Genomic DNA, 21,558 nt, shown 5'->3' on the forward strand with positions numbered 1-21,558 from the left:
TAAAGTTGATGTAATTATTATATAATAGCTTGCTAAGAAATTCATGAAATAGGAAAAAAAATAATAAAAATATAACACTTTAAATTTGACCAAAAATTTCTCCGTTGCGTTTTTTTTGCGTGTATTCTGTATTAACATAAAATTGTTTTCTGTTTTTTTTTTTCATTAAAAAAAATGCCGCCCCCATCAGCCTGCCGCCCTAGGCCCCCTTTCTTTCCTAATGCAAGTAATAACACTAATGGATAAAGCAAACCCTGAACTTTGGGTCAACTAAGTACCAAGATGTGTGTGTAGCTGTGTAGGTCGCATAACTAATTTTCCTTGCATTTTTTCTTCAGTATTGCATTTAGTATCGTTAGTATATATTAATTAAACTTTACAGGATAATGAAATGTGATAAAAAATAGAAATACTTCCGCCTAATGTATGAAATTGATATGAAAGACCAGGGGCGCATATACGGGAGGGGAATGGGGGTAATTACCCCTCCCAGAAAGAAATTAATTTATTTTAATTATTACTTTCGAAAATCGACAACTATGAAACTATGAACCCTTTCCGGACACTAACGGTACATTGTGAGACAGGAAATTGTAGACGGAAACAAGCCCTATAACATAGGATACAACATTTTAAATTTTAATGAACAGTGCTTTGCATAAAATCAATAAAATTAATAATAAACGAAATAATATACATGTACTGATTTTTTTCGAAAATCGACAACTATGAAACTATGAACCCTTCCCGGACACAAACTATACATTGTGAGACAGGAAATTGTAGAGAGAAACGAGCCCTATAATATAGGATACAACAATTTAATGAACAGTGCTTTGCATAAAATCAATAAAAAGAATAATATACGAAATAATATACATGTACTGATTTCTTTCGAAAATCGACAACGATAAAACTATGAACCCTTCCCGGACACAAACGGTACATTGTGAGCCAGAAAATTGTAGAGAAAAACGAGCCCTATAACATAGGATACAACATTTTAATGAACAGTGCTTTGTATAAAATCAATAAAATGAATAATATACGAAATAATATACATGTACTGATTTCTTTCGAAAATTGACAACGATGAAACGATGAACCCTTCCCGGACACAAACGGTACATTGTGAGCCAGAAAATTGTAGAGAAAAACGAGCCCTATAACATAGGATACAACATTTTAATGAACAGTGCTTTGTATAAAATCAATAAAATGAATAATATACGAAATAATATACATGTACTGATTTCTTTCGAAAATTGACAACGATGAAACGATGAACCCTTCCCGGACACAAACGGTACATTGTGAGCCAGAAAATTGTAGAGAAAAACGAGCCCTATAACATAGGATACAACATTTTAATGAACAGTGCTTTGTATAAAATCAATAAAATGAATAATATACGAAATAATGTACATGTACTGATTTCTTTCGAAAATTGACAACGATGAAACGATGAACCCTTCCCGGACACAAACGGTACATTGTGAGCCAGAAAATTGTAGAGAAAAACGAGCCCTATACCATAGGATACAACATTTTAATGAACAGTGCTTTATATAAAATCAATAAAATGAATAATATACGAAATAATATACATGTACTGATTTCTTTCGAAAATTGACAACGATGAAACGATGAACCCTTCCCGGACACAAACGCTACATTGTGAGACAGGAAATTGTAGAGAGAAACAAGCCCTATACAGGGGCGCATATACTGGAGGGGTAATGGGAGTAATACCCCTCCCAGAAAGAAATTAATTAATAAGATGAAATTTGGTATACAATAAAATTGTTACAAAAAAGTTAATAATAGAAATTAAAACAGAATATCCAAACCAATCCAAGTAGATTTTTTCCACAGTTACAATACCTTCCAACAAAAATTTAATTCAAATTTAGTTTTTTTTTGAATATTCACACTACCCCTCCCAGACTCAATCTCTAAATGCGCCACTGTGAAAGACTATAGAATAGTATAGAAATATTGCCCATGTGTTTAATATTTTTAAAACATTCTGCAGTAAAAATCGGTATCAGTACCAGTGACTTTAGATTTCAGTACTTGGAATTGTTTATTTTTATTCTGCTGTGGTATGCAAAATTTGAGCTTTTTCCATCACGTCGTCACGTCATTCCGTAGTTCACGATAGATCGGCCCCACGATCGTGCTTTAGTGCTTCCTTAGTGCTTATTGGGCTTATATTAAGGCTTATATAGTGGCAAATTTTATGATGTAAGTAAAGACAAATGTATGAAACGGTTAAGTAAAACAAAATTAATTTATTTATTAGTTTGCAAATATATTATAGGTAAAAAATTATTTTAAATCTAAAAAGTTCAACTAGGAAATTAAAAAAAATTCTTCCTGGAGTGACTGATTTATTTTTAATTTTTAAAAATTTACACAACAGCTTTCATGTGACCGTAGAATACAAGTTCTTAATTTTGAAAAAGCTCTTTTAAAATTAACTTTAAATAGGTACATTGCGATCAAAAAATTATATGACTAAGACTATCCGTATGTTTGTAGTTAACGTTTACCTAAAATATAACTCAAGTTTAAAGTGTTATATTTTTGTTATTTTTAGCTCTATTTTCATGAATTTTTTAGCAAACTGTATATAATTATATCAACTTTAATTCGTAAACTAAGTTTTTTTTTATAAACTTTAGTATTTGGCATATTATACAAGGTTAATCGAGGGGTTGTTTTTTACCCTACCTTTAAAACACCCTGTGCAATAATTTCGTTAGTAAATTTTCCTAAAATATAATTTTACGGTCAGAACCACATTCCTGAGGATTTTGTTTTTTGATTCATATCATTACATGCCTTGGCTAATTTTTAAGAGCGAAATGAACTTGCCAACAACAATTTGCAATTTTTTCAATTATCATTTCTTTTTGAAGTTATTTTTCAATATCACAAGGCGACTTTGGTGATTATTGTGAACTATATACTACTATGAAATGACCATGTTGTTCGACGTTTAGGAAATGCTTGGCAATGCGGTCGGTACCAGCTTCATTAAATGAACTTCACTTGATTCTTAAAGAAGAATGGGAAAGCATAACGCAATATGATATATGCAGCCTCAATAACAGTATGAATGGATATACAGGGTTGTTCACACACGGAGTATTGTATCTAAACGATTAGATTTTTACAAATTGTAAATTTTAGGTTCGTTGAAGGACTATTAGAGCTACAATTTAAAAATATTTTTACTTTAATTATTATTATTAGTGTCCCAAATAAGTAAAAAATGTTATAGTTGTATTTTTTTAAATGGAACACCATGTATATTATTTCACTTTTAGATTCTACGATTGAAATAAAGGTAAGTTTGATTAAGGTTTATCACACTTAAGCCTTACCATTTGTGAAATATTTTGAATTTTATGAAATTGCAGTAAAAATTTTAAGGCTTCATTTCTCCAACGATATCGAAGTTTTTAATACTAAATATTTACTGAAGTTTATTTATTGATCAGATATTGTGTTGCAATAATAAACAAAATACTATCTTATACAGAGTGTCTAAAAATTTATTTTAAATAATTATTTGCTTTAAACGGCAATAACTTGTTTATTTTAAATGAAACACCTTATATGTTTTACAAGAATCAGATGCACAATTTAATTGTCTATCAAATTGTATTATACCATTTTTTACCTATCTCTTCAAGTTTTCGTAGAAAATGCATTTTCTTATAATTTAGACCTCATTTATCACTATACCCATGGAATATTGACATTTTAGATTTTTTTAATGTTGTAACAAATTTTCAAAGAGTACAGATACGAATATTGTAGATATAGTTCGTTTATTTCCAATAAAAGATAAAAAGCAGTTTAAATAATTTTTGTTAAAGAGGACTAATTAATATGATCCCAGTATTCAAACTACATTAATTGACTGTTTACGTTGATTAATAATAATTGCTCCAAATACTAAAAAACTGAATTTTGTATGTGTATTAGACAGTGTGGTAAAAAGTAACACCTTATAAATTTTATTTAATTTTTTGATGAATGCTTATTTATAACAACAGAGGCGTTCCTTTTCATAACTTATTATGGTGTTGATTTCTGAGTCAAATCCACATTTATTTAGAATAATTTATTAATTAAAACAATTAAGTATGTAATTAACAAATTTATATAAGTGTAAATAATTAGTAATAATTGGTATACTCTTTTACAAAGATTTAAATAGTTTTCTTTTTGTAAACAAATGGGCTTGCAATATCATTATTTTTACTACCAGTACATTTTCTACATATGTTGCTGTAAAAAATCTAAAATGTCAATATTCCATGGGTATAGTGATAAATGAGGTCTGAAAGAAAATGCATTTTCTACAAAAACTTGAAGAGATAGGTAAAAAATGGTATAATACAATTTGATAGACAACTAAATTGTGCATCTGAGTCAAGTAAAATATACAGCGTGTTCCATTTAAATTAAACAAGTTATTGCCGTTTAAAGCTAGTAATTATTTAAAATAAATTTGTTGACACTCTGTATAAGGTAATATAATTTTTATTATTGAAACACAATATCTGATCAATAAACAATCTTCAGTAAATATTTAGTATTAAAAACTTTAATATCCTTGGAGAAATGAAAGCTTTAATTTTTTACTGCAAATTCACAAAATTGAAAATATTTCAAAAACGGTAAGGTTTAAGTGTAATAAACCTTAATAAAATTTACCTTTATTTCAGTCGTAGAATCTAAAAATAGAATAATATACAGGGTGTTCCATTTAAAAAAATACAACTATAATATTTTTTACTTATTTGGGACACTCTGTATCTTGTAAAATTATTTTTAAATTGTAGCTCTAATAGTCCTTCAACGAACCCAAAACTTGCAATTTGTAAAAATCTAATCGTTTAGCTACAATACTCCGTGTCGTATGTGGTGAACAACCCTGTATACAGGCAGTTATAGCAGCCAAGGGATGGCAATACAGAATATTAGGGTATTTTTTTACATTTTTTTTTCTGTTTGCTTGAGTATTACAAATGTTTCCTTTAATCGTTAGTTCTGTTATCGTTATGAATTTTTATTAAAACCAGGACTGTATCGTTAGTCTCTTTAACGTTTTTTTTAATTTAGTATAGAGCATCCAATGCAGCGTAATATTAAAAAGTTACATCAAAAAGTAATGATAATTGAAAAAATTGGAAATTAATCGTGATCAGTTCATTTCGCTCTTAAAAATTAACCAAAGCATGTAATGATATGAATCAAAAAACAAAATCCTCAGGAATGTTGGTTCTGACCGTAAAATTATATTTTAGGAAAATTTACCAACGAAATTATTGCACAGGGTGTTTTAAAGTTAGGGTAAAAACAACCCCTCGATTAACCTTGTATAATATGCCAAATACTAAAGTTTATAAAAAAAAACTTAGTTTACGAATTGAAGTTGATATAATTATATACAGTTGGCTAAAAAAATCATAAAAATAGGGCTAAAAATAACAAAAATATAACACTGTAAATTTGACCAAAAACTTCTCCATCGCGTGTATGAATATCAAATTATCATAAACCACGTGGTAAGAATGATATTAAATATATAACTATGTCCACGAGTATGTCCATATGTATAATGTATACTTCCCTTTCTGAGTTCTTTTATTGAAAACGTTAGTTTTTTTCACTAATCCATTGAAACAGAAAAATTAAAAAATAATTTTTTGGAACTTTTAATATATAGGTATACCTAAATGGGCTAGAATCCAAACAGAGCTCAGCTTTTCAGTGACTCTATTTGTAAAAAAATTGCCTAACCAAAAAAAAAAATAGAGAAATATCTGAAATGTTTTGGATATAGCAAAATAAAACACTAATTCACTACAATACAACAAAACGCTTTACTTTTAGCTCTAGAAGTGCGTTTCGCTAACCGTGTTAGCATTATTATCAGCTAAACTAAACGATGCTTAAAACTAAACTGTTTAGTTTTAATAAATAATATTTTAATACCCTTAAAAAATTATAAAACTCTTTGGTTTTAATCATCTGCTGATGCGTTATTAAGACATCATTAGATCATCCGGTATGTGTCGGCTGGATATAAAACAAAAAACGCTTGTTTGTTTATTACATTACCATATACAGAGTGAGTCTTAAATAAGTGCAAATATTTTTAGGGTTGGTATATTTCGACCCCAGAAACACGCCTATGAGGTTTTTTTCGCAAAAAAGATGTTGAAAATTGTGAATTTTATTTGAAATTTTTCTGTATATTTTAGAAAACTTTTTAGAGTTTCCTGTTCATTGCAAATTTTCCCAAGGTTTAATTTCTTAATCTCTGATATTACCATGGTTACGGCATTAAAAGGAACGGAAATACAGAGAAAATCTGCTCGGACAATTTTTTTTAAATAAATATATATATTTTTTTAATTTTCAAACTGGGATAACTCGGTTATTATTTGAAAACCGGACAGAAAAAATCTATTTCTTTTATCGAAGTCTATCAGCCCTGAAAGTATTTGCACTTATTTAAAAGACTCACCTTGTATAATAGCCATTGTTTTAGTATTATCACCAAGCAATATTCGTTATTAATAAATTATATATAGCTTCAATTGGTTATTTCAATTTTATCTAAGCATTATATTGTGATTAAAAGTGCAATAAGTTTTCATCAACAAACCTCTGTTAAAATACTTCAGATTAGTTTAAAATTTATTATGTATCTACGTATTTAGAGAGATTACAGAGTGACCCGGTGTTAAAAAGAACTTTATATAGGGTTGCTAGTGATGAGCGAGATTGGTCTTGGTCTTGCACAAAAAGCAAGACCAGGGCCCAAACTAGCAAAACCAAGACCAACCAGTGCAAGACTTACGCAAGACCATGACCAAGTATGCAAGAGTTTTGCGATGTTGCATTTTTTTAACCTTTATATTCATAATATATTCACGAAAAAATAACCAAATTATTTAAGACTTTTATACCTCTTCTCCCTATAATGTATTAATTAAAATTATTGATTATTTATAATTTTTTAATAAAAAAAAAATAACTATTGCCAGTGAATACTTGATTTATGGTAACCGTACAATATGCGATATTCGTATAAAATCTTTTTTGTCGAAACATACCGAATATATGCCCGATTTAGACCTGTTTGGTGTTGAGACTTGAACACTGGTTTTAAGTGTTGAGATCAATCGGTGTTTCAGTCGGTGTAAAGGTGTCAATACCGACACCGGTGTTTATCTCGACACCGGTGTTCTTCTACAACTCCGGTGTTCATCTACAACTCCGGTGTTTATCCCGACGCCGGTGTATATCTCGACACAGGTGTTTATCTCGACACCGGTGTTCATCTACAACTCCGGTGTTCATCTCGACACCGGTGTTTATCCCGATACCGGTGTTTATCTCGACACCAGTGTCCATCTCGACAGCGGTGTGCATCTCTACACTGGTGTTTATCTCGACACCGGTGTTGATCTCGACACCGGTGTTTATCTCGGAACCGGTGCTTATCTCGATAACAGTGTTTATCTCGACATCGGTGTTCATCTACAACTCCGGTGTTCATCTACAACTCCGGTGTTTATCCCGACTCCGGTGTATATATCGACACCGGTGTTTATCTCGACACCGGTGTTGATCTCGACACCGGTGTTTATCTTGACACCGGTGTTTATCTCGACACCGGTGTTTATCTCGACAACAGTGTTTATCTCGACATCGGTGTTCATCTACAACTCCGGTGTTCATCTCGACAACGGTGTTTATCTACAACTCCGGTGTTCATCTCGACACCGGTGTTTTTCCCGATACCGGTGTTTATCTCGAAACCAGTGTCCATCTCGACAGCTGTGTGCATCTCTACACCGGTGTTTATCTCGACACCGGTGTTAATATTGACTCTTGACAACAGTGTTGTCGGGTCTACGATGCTGACACCAACTCTGGCAGCTTTTCGATTTCCCGTCGAGTGTTGTAGACTGAACAGTAGTTCACAATTGTTTGGACAGTAAATTGAAAGACGAACTATGATTTAATCACTTAATTGCTTTATTTAATTAACTTATAACTTAGGTACTAAAACAACCATAGAATGAAAAAAAAGGAAAAAATTAAATTAAGTGTGTTGCGTCTTAAGTCTGATTCGTGTGTGTGTTAAATAAAGTCGCAACCACCCTCTTCAGTCCTACATGTGGTTGTAATACAACGTTGCCGTTATGCATTTTATGTCTTGACTTTATGTTGGACGCAACAAGTGTTTATTGACTACGACACCGGTTATCCTATATCTATTTACATTAGGGTTGCTAGATTATTATATCTGAATACTTTGTGTTTTTGATTAAACACCTTTTTACTTTATGGTTCTTTATTTGGTGATTGTACTTTATTTTAGTGATTAGTCTGGCAAAAAAAGTATATTTAAATTTAAAAGCATTAAGCTAAAGTCGGTGCGCTTAATTAAACTACAAAAATAAAGATCTATACTACCTACTTGTCTATACGAGATTATTATTATTATCACATTTGTTTTCACCATATTGTCTTTCTCATGCTGACATAAATGTGAGAAAGTTTTATCCAGTTTGTATGTTAATGGAAATTCTTGCTTTGCTTTATCATCACCATTACTAATGATTAATTGGACGCGAACGAAGTCGCTGGTACACGCTAGTTTTCCATAAAAAGATTTAAGGTCAAATGATTCAAATCATAAAAAAGATTTAAATCTTATTGAAAGTGACAGCTCTGAGTGAAAGGCAATGCTTGTTGTATTTAAACAAAAATAAAACGTAATTTTGTCAGTAAATGTGGATTTTAGATAAAACAAAAAGTTTAACCAAAACTCTGTTAATTTTGATATACAGTTTTTTAAGTACACTGGGTCAACTTGTACATCTGATATTAAAACTATTCTTTTACTTTTTAATGACAGTAAACTACTTTTTTCTCTCCAAAAAAAATCCTGTATGGGTATTTCGTCACTGCAAGAAAATGTACAATATAAAATAGTTATTTTTTGTAAACACAGCTGGCGTTAATGCAACGGAAACTACTTCTCAGCAGTTAAGTTTACAGATAAACAAATTTGCCTAACGAAAAAAAAAATGCTTAACGTTTCGGAAAGTTTATTACTTTCCGTCGTCGGAAGCATACAAAGATACAAAGAATAAAGAAAAAAACGATTTAAAATATACTAAGTGACATTGAATATAGAACACCCACTAAATATTATTTAATTTTAATGAATGTTTGTAAGCATGTTTATTATTGTATGGATAAGAAATGATTATAATTTGAACGCCGCACAGTGGGGCAGGATTCACTAAATATGTCGAAAATGTTTGGGTGATAGTGCACATATATTTTACGAATAATTAACATGTTATAAAGTGACTTTTATCGAAAAATGGTTATTGCTTAGCGGTATTACTATTATACAGGGTGGGTCAACAAAAAAATTACTTTATTTTTTGGAAGTTTAGATATTTTTATTACTTTAATTTCAACAGGTTATAAAGTGACTTTTATCAAAAAAAGGCTATTGCTTAGCGATATGAATATTATACAGGGTGGCTCGACAAAAAAATTAATTTATTTTTCGAAAGTTTAGATATTTTTATTACTTTAATTTCAGCAGGTTATAAAGTAACTTTTATCAAAATATGGCTAGTGCTTAGCAGTATAACTATTATACAGGACGGGTAAACAAAAAAAATCACTTCATTTTTCGAAAGTTTACAACGATTATTTTAACTATATATTAGACTAGAAATTCCAATTCAGGTAGCATTTACTGAAGTTTAAAATGTAGTCTTCATTTTTAGAAAATGTTAAATATATCAAAACCTTACATTTTAGTCTTATGCTTCTCTAAGAAACTCACCTTATTTCTTTCTAGAATCAGAAAATCTATTAATATACAGGGTGTCCCAGAAATAAATGCAAGTATTATAACTGGTAGTATAGTTCAACCCTAGAAACATGCCTATGAGGTTTTTTCGCGGAAAAAAATTGAAAATTCGGAATGTTTGGAAATTATTTTAGTTTTTAGTAAAAAAACATAATTTCTTGATAATATGGCAACATAGGTAGTAGATTAAATTTACAAGAAAGAAAATCCAGAAAAGATCCAGTGGTTCTCAAAATTTTAGCAAAAAAATTTTTTTTTTTGAAATTTTCAAAGTAAAATAGGTAACTCCGTTATTTTAGACTTATTTGAAAAATGATAATGAAAAAATATGTTTCTTTTATCGAGATCTACCACCCCTTAAAATACTTGCACTTATTTCAGGGACACACTGTATAGGGTGTTCCGTTAAAAAAATACAAATTTGATGTGTAACTTTTTTTGGGGACATCTTATAGAACTTTATATATTTTTAAAAAATGGCTCTAAATTGACTTACACTTACTTACAAAATTGCATTTCAATGTAAACAATCATTCAGACATTCTTCTTGGAGCTTCCATATAGTATGAGTAGTATGAGAGGTGCCACTCTGTATACCAAACATTTAAAAAACTTTAATAACGAAAATGTTTCTGCAGTATTTGTGGTCGTAGGTAAAGTTTAGTACGTAAATCTTGTTGCAGAAATATAGTAATGCGCTCATACAATACTACACCCATCACCACACGCCTTATGTGCAACTTTTCTATTCGCCCGTAATATATTTTTTACAGTATTCATTACGTAATATAGTATTTCATCCATTTTCTATTTTTATACCACAAATCCACAAGAAAATAGCAGAGAAATGTCAATATTTGCCGAAGAAAACTTAGCGAGAATAAATTTAGCGATAATTTATGATCAATTTTTCGACTATTCATAGGTTCATTAAACTTAAAATAATTTACAATGGGGCAAGAACGGGCAAAAATTTTCGTTATAATATTAAATTGTTTGAATGGAGGAACAATAATATATGTCAAAATCAGGCGGATGTATGAAGATTCATAACTAAACTACTTTGTGATTTTCAAATTTAATTAAGTGGATGCAAATTTTTGGCTTACATTATTTCTTGTGTCTTCGAATAATCGCGTAATATAGATCAAAACCAGAGGAATATTAATTTACTTACCCGATCCGAGCGAACAACAATGTCGCTATTAAAATAAATATGAACTTATTATTAAAAAATCAAATATAAAATAGGAGTAAATTGAAAGGCCGGCTCAAGAAAATCGAAACGATTTTAGTTGATACGCAAAAACAAAGGCTATTTCCAAGCAACCACTGTCGATTCAGCGCCTATATTATTATATAATATTCAGCGGCATATAGCCTACAACAATACATTAATTTTACCTGAATTAGGAAGATTTAGTTTTTAATACTTATTGTATATAAATTGCCAATTCTGCCCCAGTGTGCGACGTCAACACACTAGTTTTTGTGCTATACATGTTTTTGTTAACATTCACAGTTATATATGTTAGTAATGTATGGCAATCGGTTCTTTGATTTTAAAGAACAAAACATAAATAAACATAACATACTTAAAAATTTTAAATAATTATAGGGAAAGTTTGGGGCTTTTTGGTTTTACCTTATTAAGTAATTGTTATCAGGTAATAATTGTTAATTTTGAAGTTTAACTTGGATATAATGTCATTTTAACAGAACATCAACGGTTTTTATAGACGTATCTGTTTAAAAAAAACTAAAGTGTTCTCGAATAGTTGAATTTTAAATATTTTAAATAGTTTTTTCTTTGCTAAACGTTCTCTAATGACGTTCTACTAGTTTTTTCTTTTTTGTATTTTTATTTGCTTCCGACGACGGAAAAAGATAAACTTTCCGAAACGTTAAGCATTTTTTTGTTCGTTAGGCAAATTTGTTTATCTGTAGACCAATGCTGACAAGTAGTTTCCGTTGGATTAACGCAGCAGTGTTTACAAAAAATAACTATTTTATTTTGTAGATTTTCTTGCAGTGGCAAAATACCCATACAGGATTTTTTTGGAGAGATGAATCGGACACATACATATGTAGGTTTCGACATTTTTAAACTATTTTTTATTTCAATAAAATTTTAAAACTTTTAATATCACTTATTCATATTATTGTACTAGCGTGTACCAGCGACTTCGTTCGCGTCGAATTAATCATTTGTAATGGTAATTGGTAATGATAAAGCAAAGCAAGAATTTCCATTAACATACAAACTGGATAAAATTTTCTCACATTTATGTCAGCATGCGAAAAAACAATGTGGCGATATTATTATATAACTTGGTAATATTTGAGGGGTAGTTTCATCTCGTTGGAATTTGACTTTCGAAAACTCCGCTTGCCAAAAATAAGCTTTTTACGTCAAGCTGTTTAAGCAGAATCGTGGTTACGAAATTACCAACTTTTTGGAACACCCTGTATGATTTTTTAAAAAATTTCAAAATATGTAAAAAACCAAATAAATTATGCTTGTTCAAGCGTTTTCCCGAAATACTAACCGTTTTTTAAATAACAAATATTGTAATATTTGAGGGGCGTTTTCACCCTCTTGGAATTTGAGATTCGAGAAACCCCTCCTTATCGAACCTCTACACCCCACAGTCAATCCGTTTGCCAAAAATCAACTTAAACGTTGAGCAGTTTAAGCAGAATCGTGATTACTCAATGGTCATATTTTATGAAACACCCTGTATAAATTTATAAAAATTTTTAAAATATATAAAACAACAAAATAAAATATACGTGTTTAAGAGTTTTTCCGAAAAACTCACCGGTTTTTAAATAAAAAATATTTTAATATTTGAGGGATAGTTTCACCCCCTTAGAATTCGTGTTTCAAAAAATTCCTTCTTATCGAACCTCTACACCCTAAAGTCAATCTGTTTTCCAAAAATCAGCCTTTTACGTCAAGCGTTTTAAGCAGGATCGTGATTAATCAATGACCAGATTTTTCGAAACACTCTGTATACATTTTTAAAAAATCTTAAAATATGTAAAAAACAAAATAAAATATACGTGTTTAAGCGTTTTTTCGGAAACTTGACCGTTTTTTAAATAAAAAATTTTGTAATATTTGAGGGGTGGTTTCACCCTCTTGGAACTGGAATTTCGAAAAATCCCTTCTTATCGAACCTCTACACCCTAGAATCAACCGGTATGCCAAAATCGAGCTTCTTACGTTGAGTGGTTTGAGCAGGATCGTGATTAATCAGTATGTCAGTCACTTAAGGATTTTATATATTAGTATAGATTAATTTATTGTAATTTGCCCATTTTTTTTGAAAGTACAGTGAAGACTTCTTAATAGTACAATACAATAAATTAAACCAATTTAATTAATTTTATTACTTCAGCTCTTTTCCAAAAATCAAATATTGTGTTAGTAAATGTTTTATTTTATCTAATCTGTTATAGTGCAAATATAGAATTTTAAATCAGATTGGGAAATTTAAATATTATCATTATGCAGTTGGCACATATGATACCATCAAATAAGTGAAAACAAACATTCCATTTCAGTACAGGGTGTCCCATTTTCGTGTGTTTTACAGGGTATCTCGCTTATGTGTAGAGATTAGGGGATTCAATCCCGGGATTTCGGTTTTTATCCGATTTTTTCAATCCCGGGATCCCGGGAAAATAATAACAGATCCCGGGATTTTATATAATATAGTAAAACGCTATTTTTAAGGTTGTATATGCAAAAACCCTTTTAGTTGAATTCCTTATAGCGCCGCCCGCGCCGCCGCGCGCCGCCGTCAAGCGATACGTCGGTGATTCCCAGAATAATAAAAAACTTTTGAAACAAGAAGTAGCAAACCTCTTAAAACGACTAGATATAACAAGTAAAATCATATTAGATTCTTCAGATTGTTCGGAATCGGATGAAGATTTGCCAATTGCTACTATTCAGAACAGGTACCAGGCCTTAAATGATGACGTGTCGGAGAGGCTAGATGAAGTGTTAACCAAAGAAATGTCAAATCGAATGACAGTGCCACCAGTAACAAAAACTGAAAACTTGGAAGCCCAAATAAAAAATGAAATGGATACGTTCCAGAAGAGTGGACAACGTGGAACAAACTTACAACTAGCTTTTGATTTTTTAAGTACAATACCGCCTACAAGTGTAGAATCGGAAAGGTGTTTTTCGTCAGTAGGCTGGATAGTTACAAAATTTCGTTCTGCTATGGGAGATGACACAATAGACAATATTATATTTTTGCGCTATTTTTTTAAAAATATGGAATAATATTATCAGTCCAGTTTCTTTTTTGTTTTGTTTGATATTTTTAATTTTTGTTTAATGTTGTTTAAGAAGAATATTTACTTATTTTTGTGTTCCAAAGACTCTTTTTTTTTGTTTTACCTAATTAACGTTAATTACAATAAAATGTTCTTTGAAAGTAACATTGATAACATTATTACTGGAATCCCGGGATCCCGAGATTCCGGGTTAAGAATCCCGGGATCCCGACATCATAAAATTGTCCGGGATTGAATCCCCTAGTAGAGATACAAATATGCGGTTTTCAGATCACAGTGCTACTTTTTTTTATGAAACTAAAGGTGCTACACACAGATTTTGATAGCAATATTAGAGTTATGAACATATTTAATTAATTTTTAACAAACCATTGTTTTTTTTATAGAATACCGCACAGTGCTCATAAGTCAGTATGGGAACAACATCGAGTTTGTTAACATCGTCAGAGGTAACACAACAACCACTTTTTCTTTGTTATACAAAATGGCCGAGTTATTTTACTTTCTTAATACATAAATAATTTTTATGTTCTTTAATTCGAACATTTAAGGGTCTAGATGTTTCATCAATATAACATTTATCACCATTCATTAATTTATTATTTTTTTTTATATTAAGTTTAACTTGATATAATGTCATTTTACAGAACGTCAACGGTGTTTGTAGACGTATCTGTTAAAAAAAACTAAAGTGTTCTCGAATAGTTGCGTTAGATATTTTAAATAGTTTTTTTCTTTGTTCTTTGTATTTTTTTTGCTTCCGACGACGGAAAGAGATATATTTTCTGAAACGTTAAGCATTTTTTTGTCCGTTAGGCAAACTTGTTTATTAAGCCGCGTCCAAGCTACTCGAATAAAATGTTCGCGAACATATATAATTAAACAGATACTAAGTGAAAATTGTGAGATAGGTAGATTTATAAATAATAAAGCCAACAAGTACAGCTAGCTTAGGCCTGTTAAAGAGCGCGGAGCGCCGAACGGTTAGCTTGTACGCCAGAGCGTGCATCTGCCTATGCTAGAGCGCGCGCGTTCTTTTTCCGACGGGTGTCGGTAAATCAAAAGGAGCGAACGGCATGCACAAATACGTTTAAATTTACTATACGAAGAGTACCGCTTAAATTCCTGTCCCGATGTTGAAGGATGGCTATAGAATGTCAATGCATTTCCTACATAAGTCTATCCTTGTTTGGGAGGAGGTTTTCTGCGCTTGCTCGATCTGTAAGCACTTTGATTGGACAGTTCCAAATCATACGATATGTTTTGTTTTGGTTTTATTTATTTTAAGTTGAGGTTAAAGACGTTCTAATAATTGAATTAATTCTTTTGAAAAATTGGAAGCTTTTTGTTAAATATTCTGAAATCAAATAAGTTTGATAATGTAACATTATGCGCATATTAATCAATTGAGATATTTTAATCGTATCCAACATGTTATGGCAAAACACTTTTTCGACCAAAAGTTTTCAGATATCTTCGATTTAGTTATTTTCGAATGTTTATTTTGTTTATATCTATTACAAACTCAAGGAGCAACAGTTTTTTACAAGTAGTGTTAATTTTGATGCTAGTGCAATACTTCTACTCGTTAAAATAAGTTTATTATAAATATTACAGACATTTAAAAGAATAGGCTATGGAATAGGTATATAAAAATTATTTTATATCTGTCTCACAATGGGGGGCTCCTAGTAGCGTAATAGGTATCTGCAGTGCGATTCTGTAAACATTTCCCTGTCTAGTGACTCATCAATCGTATACAAATAGCATAGGCTCGATAGGAAATGTTTTGCTACAGAGCTTACAGAATCCCATTGCTGATTTCTAAAATTCTTTTTCTAGATAGGCTTTCCGCATCGTAAAAACTCCTATTTTATGGTATGTAATTAGTATTCTGAAAGTATTAAAATGTTTTAATATCAATATAGTTTTTTCACTGAAATTCGAGTTAAATCTTAAAATACATTATTCATATTGTCGTTTTAGAGATTGTGCTTTTATACTTTTTATACTATTATGAAAATTTACTGAATAAAATATATAGTTGCAATCCTTTTACTGAACTCCTTAATTTCTTGTTTTATGAGGGGATACTTTTTGCTTATTTAGGTATTAATTCAATTAGACCATTTTTTAATGAACTCATTTATATTTATATCATATCTTTCTAAGTAGACTTTGTTGTGTTAGACAATTATTATTAAATAAAACGAATGAAAAAAAGTGACAGGTACGATATTTTTTTTTTAAATTCAAAAAATAATTTAGTAAAACCACAATTATTAAGAAATTGTCTTAAAAACTTCGTAGTACAAATTGCATATCTATTTCACTTTTTATAAAATTCAAAAAATAATTTAGTAAAACCTCAATTAAGAAACTGTCTTAAAAACTTTGTAGTACAAATTGCATATCTATTTCACTCGACTTAAAAATTGCAGCGAAACAAAGTCTAACAGTACATTTTTTACTGTCTATTGTTTCTTTTACTGTCCATGGTATTTATGATCAAGAATCAACATCAGTCCTGGTTTAAAATGAAACAAAAGTAATTCTTTATTATTAACATATTTTTTATTAAACAAATATAACTAAAAGTATGTACATATTAAGTTTATACATAAATCAAGCTAGATACAGAAAATATAATTATTTACATTGTTGCATTATAAATACTCTTTTATATTATGAAAAAAAAAACAATAATAATTTACAATAAGACAGTCTCTGTGTAACTGTGTAAGCATTATAATTAGCCTTATGTAGTCTCTATTTTTAGTCTTTACATTATAATGTCTTTTTTATTTTAAAATAGTAAGACTAAATATAATGCTTTTAATAATTATTGATTTTTGAATAAAATTAGTTTCGTATATTTTTATCTTATATTAACATCCCTTTCATTTCTGATTTTGCTTTCATGATACAAACGAACTTCGAGAAAAATTTCTATTATTAATTTGGTTAGTTGGCTTCTACCACACAAAAAGCAGTAGCCCATTCCCATTGTTCTATTAATTAAACTACAGCAAAAGTCTTTAAAACTAAATCACAAAATTGTCAATAAACGCACAAAGATTAAAATACAAACGAAAACACAGTATACGTGGAAAACACAGAAAGAGAAAACACTAATGGCGACTGCCCAAGTCCAAACTGAAAACAAAATGACAAAATCATGACAAAATCCACACCGACGATGCGTCCAAAAATAAATCAATAACCCATCTCGACACCATTCGGCCAATAGAAAAGTAGCATTTCGGCGCATGTGCATTACATCCAGCTACTGAACAAGGATGGACTTATGTCAAACTCGATCTTCTGTCCTTCAATTCTGGGACATAAATTCTCTCATTGCTCTTATGCCGGAACCGCACATGCGGCATTTAGCGAACTCCGAGCGCTCGTCAACTACGGAGCGCTCGTGATCGGACTTCGCCTTTCCATCCACACATGTGGGCTCTGATAGCAACAACATAGAGACGAGCGCTCGTTCTCGTCGCCGATCGTGTCGCCGAACTCCGACTTCCCCATCCACCCACATAGGAAATCGGCGAAGCCCCGATCGGAGATCGCCAAATGCCGTATGTGCGGTTGCGGCATTATGGGGAGGCCGCGGTATAGGTAAATTTAAACGTATTTGGGCGTGCATTTCGGCGGACATTGTACCGGACACTTGGGAGGGTCTCATTTAATTTCGGGCGTCCATCTGTGATTTTTATTTTTTACCGAGTATTCGACAATGGGAGACGCAGTTATTGACTGGGATCGTGAAAAACTTTTACAACTAATTTGTTTACACAAAGAAAAGATTTTATAATTTTAATTTTATAGTGGGTTGAGTGTGAATAGCTATATAGCTAGACTTCGTCCATATAATTTCATTTTTGTTAATAAAGACCTTTATGATTATTTTTATTAAAAACCGGAATTATTATGGGATTCTGAAATTAAAAATTACTACTTAATAGGAAGTTTGACACTGGAAATGAAATTTTACCATTACATTTTTAGAAATAAATATACCGGGTGTTACTTCTATAACTTTTTTAATTTTTTAGATAAAAAAGGATTGATCGACGTTTTCAAATATTTTCGGTCACTACTTATTTCACCGGAAATGACAACAACTTTTGATTTAAAGGGTAATTGGAAAAAGTACTTAGGATACGATCAAAAAACACAAAGTTGTAGTCATTTCCGGTGAAACAGAAAGCGACCGAAGGTAATTGAATACGTCAATCAATCCCGATTTATGTCATGTACTAACAAACCAAATTTCGTTATATTATCTGAAAAAATAAAAAAGTGAGCCCCTTTTCAGAAACACCTGGAGAATCGGCTGAAACTGAATACAGGTCTTAAAAATATACTATAACGAATAATCTACCAAAAGACCCCTGTAACCCTCCGCCTGCTAAATATTGATTCTTCAACGACAAAAGTTCTTAAACTGTTTACCGGTTAATTTATTTAATAAAATGCTTGCACTCGAAATCCGCGCACTCGAAAAAACAGCGACTACCTAAACGCATCCTAGATCTATAGAGCAAACTGGTTGTCGCATTCTTCCCCGCACCTCAGTCCTCGGGACCGATGCGACCGAACGTTTTGTTCGAGTAGCTTGGACGCGGCTTTAGTAAGCCACTGCTGACAATTAGTCACCGTTGGATTAACGCAGCAGTGTTTACAAAAAACAACTATTTTATTTTGTAGATTTTGTGGCGAAATACCCATAGGATTTTTTGCAGATATTTAATTTTCTTTAAATTCCTAATTTATTTTTAGTTGGTGGGGTTTGAAGAACTTCCTGCAGAATCGACAGTCCAAGATGATGACATACTTAAAAGATCCATCAACAGGAAGCGTACCAATTTTAAATGGCTACTATTTTTGGCGATATTTATAGCAATTTGGGTAATTGATAAAATAAAGGGGTATCCGTTAATTACGTGAGGTGCTTTTGAGGATTGTTTGGTGTGATGTCGTGAGATATGTCTCGACCTCCTCCCCCCACACCTAATCTTACGTGAGATCTTTCCAAATTTGTATTTTGAGTATAAATAAATGCGTTGGATTTATTTAAAAAACACAATTTACTTTATTATTTTTATTAAGACGTCATTATCATCATCATCATCATATTTATTTATTTATCGTACGGCTCATATACATGCAAGAAAACCAGACACTTAAACATAGACATAAAATAAACTACAATGTAAATGAAAACATTACAATGTAAATATAAAAAAAAACAAGTATATTATAAAAAGACAACATAAAAAACGTATTTACGAACACTATATATTAACATCTAGATGCTCTATCCATTCCAAAGCTGATGGAGAAGCCTCCAGAAGTCAGTTCCTCCAGTCTTCACCATAAGCGCGTAGGTTGCACTCTCTAGTTATGTGATGGATGGTTTGGTGAGGGGATCCGCAATCACATTCTGGGGAAGGTATTTTTCCCCACTTATAAAGAGAATCCGCACATCTTCCATGGCCAGAGCGTATCCTATTCAAAGTTGACCATGTTTTCCGGTTTAGATCGGTACCCGGTGTCTGGCAATAGTTATTTTTGAACCAGGAGTATAGGTGCGCATCGGCCATTTCTCTCCATAACTGAAGCCACTGTTCTCGAGAATTGTAGTTACTGCTTTTTAGTTGTTCAGCTGTTCGCAAAGTTGGATTCCTCGACTTAAGTCTATTCACCTGTAAAGCAGGAAGTGTTTCATGAACAGGTAGCGTTGGGATAGCTATTATTTTATCAAATTCTCTAAGAAGAGCCTCGTTTCTGCGTAGATTTGGAGGTAGGATGTTACTCAGATCTGGAAGCCAGTAACTAGAGGTGCATCTGATTGTCCCTGTAATCAGCCGCATGGTGTTGTTCAGCTGTCTGTCTACGAGATTTGTGTGGTGGCTATTCAACCACAGGGGTGCACAATACTCTGCCACACTGAATACCAGACCAAGGGCGGAGATCCGAAGTATTGTTGCTTTTGCACCCCACGAAGTACCACAAAGTTTTTGTATAATGTTGTTTCGTGTTCTGATTTTCCCAGCAACATTTTCTAGGTGTTTTCTTCGAAATGAGAGTGTACGGTCTAGAGTAATCCCCAGATATTTTGGATATTTGTTATTACTCAGAGTGGTGCTACCAAACTGGACGCTTATTTCAGTATTCGCCAGCTTGTTATTAAGATGGAAGGTAGCCACTTCTGTCTTATTTGCATTGGGTTGAAGTCTCCATTTTATAAAATAGGCATTCAAGGATGCGAGATCCTTTGTAAGCGTTTCTTGGGTTTGATATAGCGATTCATATTCCGTTGCTATGGCTATATCGTCTCGTAAAACAAAATTTTCTAGATTGCGTATCTGGTAGGTCAGAGATGTATAAGTTGAATACGAGAGGGGCGAGAACGGAGCCTTGGGGTAAGCCGTTGTTAAGTTTTTTAGGTTTACTTGTGCTCTCTCCCTGAAATACTTGGATATATCGGTTCCTTAGCATGTTGTTGATAACTCGAGCTATAGTTTGACAATCATCATCATAAATTCCAGCTTATTCAACCATTTCCAATTATGGTGTAGCCTCCCTCACATATTCAGATACTCTTCTTGTAGTTGGGCCCATTGTTGTCTATTGTTGGCTATTGCGGTCTCAAGTTATTCCTGCTAATTTCCTAATATCATGGTTCCATCTCAGGTTCGGTCTTCCTCTAGGTCTCTTAATTCCTCGTGGGTACCATGCTGTAATTTTTGTGGTCCATCTGTTGTCTATTCTTCTTGGCAAGTGTCCTGCCCATTACCATTTGAGGCATTTGACTCTGTGGATGGCATCTGTTACCTGGATCTTTTGTCGTATCCATTCTATTCTTTTGCGGTCTCTCCTGGTTATTCCCAGCATATTTCGTTCCGTTGAGCGTTGTGCGACCTGCAGTTTTCTTATGATGTCCGTTTTAAGTGTCCAGGTTTCGCTTGCATCGAGCATGACTGGTAGTACTTATTGGTCGAATGTTTTCTTCTTTTGATAGAGTGGCAATCTAGATTTGAATATGATTGGGTTTCTTCCATAAGCACTCCATGCTAACATAATTTCTTCTGTTGATTTCTGATAGTAGATATTCCTAACTATGTATTAGTTGTCCAAAATACGAGCCCTAACAACTAACTGTTCGGACAAACAAAAATTTATTAAACATTTTTATTTTCATTTACTGAATTATTTACATTTAAGAAATAGATTGAAAATATATTAAAATCTAACATTTCTAATGAATATTTAAATAGTTTAGTTTCTGT

General features: G+C 31.8%; 1 protein-coding gene across 1 annotated transcript in view; it reads left to right on the forward strand.

Annotated features, from left to right (window-relative positions):
- Window positions 1-2,046: 2,046 nt before the first annotated feature.
- The window catches only part of LOC115879853 (choline transporter-like protein 1), a 62,528-nt gene continuing 43,016 nt past the window's right edge, over window positions 2,047-21,558 (forward strand). Inside the window, exons 1-3 of the mRNA XM_030896871.1 lie at window positions 2,047-2,247; window positions 14,641-14,703; window positions 19,046-19,174. Coding sequence (XP_030752731.1) covers window positions 14,668-14,703; window positions 19,046-19,174 — 165 coding nt within the window. The 5' untranslated portion in view covers window positions 2,047-2,247; window positions 14,641-14,667. The remainder of the gene's footprint in view (window positions 2,248-14,640; window positions 14,704-19,045; window positions 19,175-21,558) is intronic.

The sequence above is a fragment of the Sitophilus oryzae genome, unplaced genomic scaffold (genome assembly GCF_002938485.1).
Source record: "Sitophilus oryzae breed Bouriz unplaced genomic scaffold, Soryzae_2.0 scaffold_158_pilon_pilon, whole genome shotgun sequence".
NCBI lineage: Eukaryota > Metazoa > Arthropoda > Insecta > Coleoptera > Curculionidae > Sitophilus > Sitophilus oryzae.